This window comes from Buceros rhinoceros, unplaced genomic scaffold (assembly GCF_000710305.1).
Source record: "Buceros rhinoceros silvestris isolate BGI_N320 unplaced genomic scaffold, ASM71030v1 scaffold34739, whole genome shotgun sequence".
Taxonomy (NCBI): Eukaryota; Metazoa; Chordata; class Aves; order Bucerotiformes; family Bucerotidae; genus Buceros; species Buceros rhinoceros.
This window is the reverse complement of record NW_010431471.1, coordinates 829-9,658: the sequence shown is the minus strand read 5'-3', so window position 1 is coordinate 9,658 and position 8,830 is coordinate 829. Positions and strand designations below refer to the sequence as shown.

Sequence of the window (8,830 nt, the reverse complement as noted above, 5' to 3'; positions counted from 1 at the left end):
ACCACGGTGCGGCTGAACCTTCACGCAGCAGCTCTAGTGTTTTCAGTGCTGCTGCTTTTTTAATTCTAGTGACTGAATATGGGGTCATGGGTAAGAGTCTCTTGTATGAAAAGCATGTTTAAACACTTAATTTTGCAATATAATCTTAAAGGTACCTTGGAAAAATTAAAGTGAGAAAAGATTTTATTGCAACAAGAAATTATGTGAACATAGTTACTTACTGAACTCTAGCTGAAAGAGCACTGACAACGGCAGCTGAATAAGACTTGGTCTGTAGTTTTACTGTGAAAAAACCCTGCCTCATTCCCTCCCTTCCTCTTAGACTATGGCCCGCAAGGTGACCTGGGTGCAGAGTTGAGGGGCCTACTGCTGGGATCTCTGCAGAACTTGTTAACCATCTCCCCTTTCAAACCCTGTAACTACAGAACAAAAACCTGCAAAATTTATTTTGGCATAATAAAAACTAAGATGAATCCAGAAGAAGAAACCTCATGCTCAAAATGGCACTTCAGAGCACAGCACATATCAGGGTTCTCCTCAGCTGAGGCTCCAAGTGGTTTATGCATGTTCACTGTTTAGCTTTCCTGTGGTTTTTCCTCTTTTATGTCACCTCCTCTATTGCAAATCCATTTATTTCAAGAAAAATACTTCATAAGAGTTACATAAAATCAAAGACAAACCAAGTTCCACATGATTCATCCCTGTATCTTCTGTTTATTTTACTATCTGAAGAGGCAGCAGTCATCTCAGATAAAGTAGGGTGGGGTGTTGTTGGGTTCTTTTCTGAAATGCCCTTACATGTGTGTGGCTACAGAGTTTGATGGTACCTTCTTGGTACGCTCTTTCCAACCATGGTAAACATTGAACAGACTGTGATGGGTCAGGCCGGGGCACAGCCTTCCCGGAAGGCAGCGCGGGGTTACTTACCTGCACCTGGCTATTACTAAAACAACGCTGCTCCCACAGCCTTTGAACTGGGGTGTAGGGCACCTCTAGAACAGAGCTGTGGGGGCTCTCCTAGGGAGCGGTGGAGCCTTTCATCCTTTGAGGTATGTGTACTGTAAGCAGGAACATGATGAGGTCAGTGTGAGAATGAATCTTCAGCTCCTTTTTTTGCAGGTGCTTGCTATGGGAAGAAGCACAATGAAAAGAAACCTGGAAAGGACAGGGGTGTTTCTCTAAAATGAGCTTCGTGTGCTGCTGTAGTGAAGGTTGGCAAACGGCACTTCTGGCTAAAGTGACAGTTTCAATGTTCTGACAGTCCTTCTTATGGTTCAACCAAAAATATTGGCACATATTCTCAAAATCACAAAATGCCATTACAAAATATTTGCATACAAAGTTGTAAGTCAGTCAAATATTTCAAATACGGCATCTGAAAATACAGCTGAAAGGTGGCATGGAAGGTGGTATCAACAGTTCTCTGCAGGTGTTGAAAGTGGTTTTCCATGTAGTGTGGCTGGATTCCAGAATCTGATGTCTAGGATATCCGAGGAAGGATTTCATCCCATATAAAAGCCACAAGTATCGTGCCTGAGAAGAGAAATGACAGAAAGGACCTTTATTGAAATGGATTTGCAGAGGACATGGTACCACTACTGAAAATAAACCTTTTGGTCACGGGCAGGAGGCAGCCAGCGCTTTTAGCACAACTGTTTTTACGGAGAAAGCTGCAAAAGATCCTTAGTTGTTCATAATCATGTTTTTATTTGTATATTTAATGTTCTAATTCGGATCTGTATAAAGCCAAGCCAAAGGCAGAGCAGTTTGACCAGGAGAATCCAACACTGCACCTTCCTGTTGCTGTCAGGCTCCTGCCTTTGTCACTGAACCAGCAGCTTGGCTGACAGGATGCATCCGAGTTGGCTGCAGGGTCTGGTCTGATAACCACATCAGGTTTAGATGCTGTGAGCACCTAAAAAAAAAACCCCATAGTGTTTTTTTTTTAAAATCATTCTAGTTTAGAGTTTATTCTGAAGCTGGAAAATGGTAGAGATTGAAGGTTCTTCCTGAGAAGGGCACCTAAACACCGTGTATTAACATGTGGGGTTTTTTTTCTCTCCTGTAAACAAAATAAGTATCTTCTGTTTCAGAGAGGGATTCTGGCTGAGAGTGGTTCTCACCCATTGCTTGTATTTTATGAAGCTTCCTAGATCACAAGAAGGCTGTGGGAGATGGCGCTACTTCACTTCCTCAGGTGAAGGTGTACTGCATACATTGCTCGCCCCTTATTCCCTCAGACATCTCCCTGCTACTGAAGAAGCAGCGTTAGCTCAGTCCCCATCTTTACTAATAATCATGCCTGGACAATTAACATGAATTCCCCTGGCAGTAAAACAGAAACTGTCTTTGTTCACTGCTACTTACTGCTTCTACGTTCACAGTGCAGGAGTTCGGCCTGCCTGGGCCAAGTCATAAACACTCACTGACATCTATATTTACTGTAGGAATTAGCTGGTTTAATGCTGCTGGAGAATCACCTTCACCAAAACGTCGGTGAAGCCATTTTGAACAATGAGTTCTTCACTACGGTTCCAAGATTATAGTGATGAAAGACCATTAACCACCAGCAGATTTGTTTATCCTAAAAGAAACCTTCCACTTCCTCCTCCTGTGAGGGTGATAATTAAGCTGCTTCTTGTTCTAAGTGTCCTTTCTAAGGAAATTGTTTTGAAGTTGATGAGTTGATGAGTTGAGAGAACTTGCTGACGGTTAGAGCAGGGTATCTGTTACACACGGAATGGTCTTTGGTCTCCTTGTCCTCGTGGGTATTAGCCACATCCATAAATGAGATCAGACTGCCCTTGGCACAGGTAAGCTAGTCTATGGTTCTGCATGTGGTAGGAGATCAGAGAAAATCAGAGAAAAACCCTGTTAACAGACTCCTAAAAGAATTCCCCAAATCAGGACAAAGTAATTCAACCATCTAAGATGCTGACGCTGGGAAAAGCGAGGCATTAAATTAACATATCGCTATGACTTTGCCAGTTTCTAGGAGGTCTGAAACAGTATTTCTGCTGACACACGGATTCTGAAAGTCATTTTTACAACTAAATTTAAAATATCGCTTCCCTCATCATCTACTTTATGAGTCTGCTTAGAGGTTCTTTTCACAAGAATGTTATCATCCTAACAGACTGTTTTCGTGGATGTCTCATCTAGGTCCAATTTTGGAAGAAAAAATTCTATTCCTATTATTTTCTTATGTTCAAAAAGGTCAGAAAAATTCCGTTTCATGTTAGATTTGTAGATCTGCGCTTCTGTATTACTCAATTCAGTTTTCAAAAACAGCTATCCCTTCTATACTGCCTCCTCAGACCCCTCACACTCGTTGAAAACTCTTGATGTAGAAGGTCTGTGCGTATCCATGAAGCTCCTTGTTGTGTAATGAGGTATTTAGATAATGAACAGACTGCTCAGCCCTTCGGGTGATCCACAGACCTGAGATCTAGAACAAGATGTGACAGTCCTCTCTAATCACGTCCTAAGTTCCTCAAGGCATGGTTTCAATGCAAGTAGAACATGCACAGACATGGACAAGAAAAAAGTTATTTGTTAGAACTGGAGCCCTTTGAGATGTCTCCTGTGTATGCTTCACGTGCTGTTGTACCTTCTAGTAGCATTAACAGTGATGAAAGAACTCGGGATTAGCTTAGTGCTCTTTTACAGACCCTCTAAGCAGAAAGGTCAAGATTTGTAGGGACTAAGAGTAAACAATCAACAGCATGCAGTATCATAGGGAGCATTTTCATCTGCACACAACTAGAAGTTAAAAGCAATAGCTGCCAAATTAAGACCACAATTTAGGTTAGAAGGAATCCAGTTAGTAATATTCCTTACTCTTAAGCTTAGAACAGATTGTTTCCAACAGTGATTGGGGGAAAACACGTAGAATGGGAACTGCAAAGTTTAGACATGATGGAGATAAATGATTTGATGTAATAGTAATAACTGAGAAAGAATTTTGAAGCACTTATTGTAGTACCTGTGGGCTTTCTTTAATTAATCACCCTCCTCCTCTCATGTTCATAGCATCACAAAGCAAGACAGGAACTGCACTCTAACCAGCATGGATCTCTTTCTGAACTTCATCAGGCTAATATTTCAGGCAGCCTCTCCTTGCTTTTAATATTCTGCTGGAATCTACACATGGGCATTTGGTCAGGGCGAGAATGTGCAAACCTCAAACAGGCTGGATTTTAATACCAAGGCATAAAGTCCCAAACAATAGGCAGCTTTGAGAGGATCATGCTCCAGAGCAAAGAGCTGCTGGTTTATAACTAACTGGTTAACCCCAACCTAGACACTACCCTGTTTCCATTTAGAATTGTGCTGGTGTGGGTTTTTGGGAGGTACGTTATCCTGCTCAAAGTATCCCAAAAGTAATTAGGCTTTGAACATGATATCTAAACTAACCAATTACATAACCTAACATGGCTGTTTCCTGATCAAACCAGTAGGTATTATTTTGTGATGAAACTGTTTAAAACTCGGTGTTGGATGCTTGGTTCGCAAAACAAAGTGTTACAGGTGCTCCAGACAGAGCATTAAACAAGTTTAATATACACTCTGAGAACTTACCTAAGGATGGTGCTATCCAATATACTAGTGAGTAACTCAAAAATTTGTCATAGAAACAACTTGCATGTAGTGAAAAAGCCAATGCTGGGTTAAATATTGCTCCTGTGAGATTTCCACCTGCAACAAAATGCAAACAACATGAAATCAAACCGTGTTGCTTCAAATTTATTTTCAATTACCCTTGAAATGCACATACACAAGACAAGAACCATAAACCCTGCAATGAAACAAATTAGCAGAAACCACTTGAACACATAAACTCTTCTGCCGTTATTTACCCAATGGTGTGTTCAACAGTTTGTTTTCTAAAAGGTTTTAAAATAAGCGTAGGCTGTGACTGACTGTATCTCTTTCTAGCAAGTACTCTCTGAAGAGATGGGTTTGACTGATGGTGAATGTTTCTGGTGACAAAACTATTTGCTAGTTGTCTGTATCAGGCTTTTAGGAGAGACAGAAATTACACAAATATTAGTAAATACTGTGTTTTCATTACACCCCTCGTCACATCTAACACACACAGGCAAAATAACTGAACAAACTGTCAAGCGCTGCCCTTGCTAAGCTGACCTCTATAGTTCCTTAGTACAACAGTAATATCATCGATTTCTAGAACACTATGTTTATCCTACAGTAATAACTGTGGGAAAAGCTTTCACAATCATTCTCTGTGTTGTCTGAGGAGAATAAAAGCGAATGCCACTCCACTCTCTCGAGAAAGGAGGCTTAAAGAAGCCAAGGGTCCGTCCTTGCCTCTGACTTCAGATGTAAATGGAGTGGCCTAAACGTTCCCTGAGTAACTGGATCCAAACACCTTACACTGTGGGGACTAAACTGGGATTGCAGATGAATCTGAAAGGAAGTAAGTGGTTTTAATTCTGACATATGTTGCTCCTCTCGCTGCAATCCTGCAGAAAAAGCATTATTCAGTACAATTATCTGCATTTTTGTCCTATTAGTAACTAACTGCACCATTATCTGCTTTATCTGTTACTCTATTGCTATAAAATATTACACAATTGTGTCTCTCTAGTTTCTTAAAGGTTATTATTGATTTTCTCTAATAAACCAGCACAGGCTTTGAATTTATCCTCTGCACAAACACCACGCTGCTGTAATCCTTGTGTGTTATGAGCGCTGCAGTCACTCACCAGAAGTTTTAGTAAGGTCTTTGTCATCCTCTGCCTCTGTATTTCTCTTCCATTACTAATAACTGTAGGCCAGGGCCTCGTATCATCTTATTTAAATATATTTATTAAACGTCTCAGGCTGTGTACCAGAAAAGAGGAATTATTTTATGGCAAAAGAAGTGTAATACCTTTGCCATGGTACACATAAAAAGCTGAAGCGACGTGTGCTCCACCCAACGTGCAAGAAGGCAATTTTAGCTTTTGAACTCACTAAAGGCAAAAGCCAAAGCAGAAGAAAAACTGAAGGAATAGCTTGTAATTTTGAAAATACTGTATAATCTGATGTTATTCATTGAAGTAAGCACCTGTTATGGGGTACACACAGTGACCTGCAACATTTATTGTTTCCTAAAACTTCTTGCCGTCAACGATCCAGATACAAATCAATGTTTTTTGAGCCCGATTCCTTCTTACAGTCCCTTGTTAGTCAACAGTCATTCCCTACATCACGCAGCTTTCAAACTCAGAACGTAATGCATGGAATGAAACATGTATGGGATGTATCTTCTAACATTTCTGATTGTTCAGAGCTGTAATAAACACAGCTCCTGCAGGCACAACTGATTTGGTTTTTAAAATCAGAGTGTAAACAGAAATCATTCGCAGGAATTTTCTGTTGTAAATGCAATGCACCCTTCTGAGTTCCTGGCTACAGCACTGCATCAGCCAAATCAGAGATTGAAAAATCATTATTCATGCAATATTCTAAATGATTTGCTATTTTTGTAGGAAAAAGGAAGAATGTTACCGTTTTGCCTACATTAGCATTGCTTTGCCTAAACTGGTACTGGGTGCGTGGCCCCAGGAAAGATCTATTCACCTTAACAAAATGCTCAAGTTCCTTATGGATGGTTAACAAAGAGGTGCAGAGTTCCTGAGAACCTCTAAGGTGTCCTACATGTACCTACCTAACTTCCACTGCAGAAGGGCTGTCAGGGTGCAAGTGTGTGACTTCATCACAGAACGAAATTAACAGCAGCAGCCTGATCCCACAGGTCTTGTGTAATAGCTCAGGGACAGGAATCCCTAAGCAGGAGGTAAAACTAGGTCCAGGATCTGCTCCCTGGAAAGCCTATATATTTTTACGGTAGACCTGATTCTAGATTAAATGGAAAGAAAACTGTCCAGGCAGCACAGGGAGACCTGCACAAGCGTGTGTGACCTGGGCGTGGGAGGTCACACGTTTCCCAGAAGTTCAGGCAGATTGGTTGCGCTGGCCAGTTGTAACAAGTCATCACAAGGTGATGGCAAGGAGGGGGACGCGGTGCACTGCCTTCTGCTAGACAAAGATACGAGGCCAGCCTGGCCCAGGGCACTGCAGCTGAACCCTCTGTACGCACTAGCGAACAGAAAGGCAATGTGACACCTATTATTTTAAATGATTGTTTGCTGAGCAGGAAAATAATGTTAAGAATCAGGAATCCAGCTTTTGATGCTTGTAGAAGAGGGAGGAGAATCTTTGGCTACACTTTCACTGAGCAATTCAGAAATAGATTTAATGTGCTAAAATGCACTGACACCTCGCCCCCATCTTCAAAAATTAATTTTAGAAAGTGGTTTAAATTGCTAAGTTAATTCTTGAAATTCTCCATGGGCTTCTTTTAATCTTTCAGCTAATCATAATGAGTAAAGGTTTTTTGCACTAATACATCTGGAAATTCAACTGTTCTTTACTATAAGCTATTACGTTAAATAGCATCATACAGTTAAACCCCTTGGCCAAGACGTCAATGACATCCCAGATGTCTGCAGATAAGAGAGTCATCTCTCTCTCTCTCATAAACGGATTTGATCATTTCCTAGATTACTTCCTCTGTGGCAGGGGCTGTAGCACAAGCAAGGAGCTCCATAACCATCTCTCACACCTCCCTGCACCCCAAGTGACAGTCCTCAAGTGACATCACTGCATGGGGGGAGAACAAGGGGCACCAACAGCCAGCAGGAAGGAGTTCAGGCTGACTTCCCTCACCTCCTCCTTCCCACTGGTCCAAGAGAGGCCACACAGGCAATGGTGTCCCAGTTCTGGGAAGCAGGAGGTGACAATCAGGCAGGAGCAAGGACATGGACACACACGGCGCTACAGACAACAGACTCTTGTAAATGCCATGAAACAACTTATTTTTTTCCTTTTTCTACATTTGTTTCCTTGAGGTATTATTTTATCATTTCCGCACGCATTCTACAAATAACCACTCCTGCTTCTGACTTCATGTAATTAAATAAACGGTGCTGGTTATGAATTATGCATTATTTAAATGCAGAACTTCCACATCACCAGTCTGTACCTCGACGCTGCACCATCAGCATTTTTCCCTGCTGCTCTCTCTCAACGCCACTTCGGAATCAAGAGCACGCTGTACCATACCTCTCTCTCCTGCTGCAGAAAGTCGGACTGTGAAACAATCTTTTATTGAGATATTTTAACAGTGTTCAGTGAAACTTTTAACCATTTTCACTTTACGTTTGACATCGTTTTAAATTTGTAACTCAATTCATTACTAAACCACCACCTGCCTGGAGTCTAACCAGGCAAACTTTGTATAAAATCCAAGTTAACTCTGCACATGCAGGACCAAAGACTTTCCTTAACGCATTTTTTGTAATCTAAGAAAACCAATTTTGGATCTTCACACTTTTAAGAGAACAAAACCCTCCCTTCTGTTACAACAGCAGGAACAGAGAGAAAAAAAACCGAAAGGCTGACCTGCATACACGAGCATGGTGATGAGAAATGCAATCAAATGGACTTTGTATTTGGGATTCACACTTTCCACTCGCAGGACGGTCAGCTGGAAAACGACAGAAAAGAGCAGTTCGATGCAGAACGCCTGCATCTCTGTAGTCTGCATGGGGCTGCCGCAACCCTGGGAGAGGGCTCCCAAATGCGGCTTTGTCATGCCCAGGCTCCAGATAAAGTGCATGAAGACCCTGGCCAGCGCTGCAGCCACGAACTGGGCGGCGATCTTGAGTGTCCCCATCCTGAGCGATGTCCCACCGCCCCACATGGGCTGCAGGGTGCCGCAGGGATTGCAGGTGCTGCCAGCCAGCGTCCAGCCGTGCAG

General features: G+C 41.9%; 1 protein-coding gene across 1 annotated transcript in view; it reads right to left on the bottom strand.

Moving 5' to 3' along the window:
• Nucleotides 1-1,420: 1,420 nt before the first annotated feature.
• Nucleotides 1,421-8,830, bottom strand: part of AQP11 (aquaporin 11) — a 7,755-nt gene continuing 345 nt past the window's right edge. The window contains exons 2-4 of the mRNA XM_010143444.1: nt 8,473-8,827; nt 4,582-4,698; nt 1,421-1,533 (exon numbers count right to left, since the gene is read on the bottom strand). Of these exons, the coding sequence (XP_010141746.1) occupies nt 1,481-1,533; nt 4,582-4,698; nt 8,473-8,827 (525 nt within the window). The 3' untranslated portion in view covers nt 1,421-1,480. The remainder of the gene's footprint in view (nt 1,534-4,581; nt 4,699-8,472; nt 8,828-8,830) is intronic.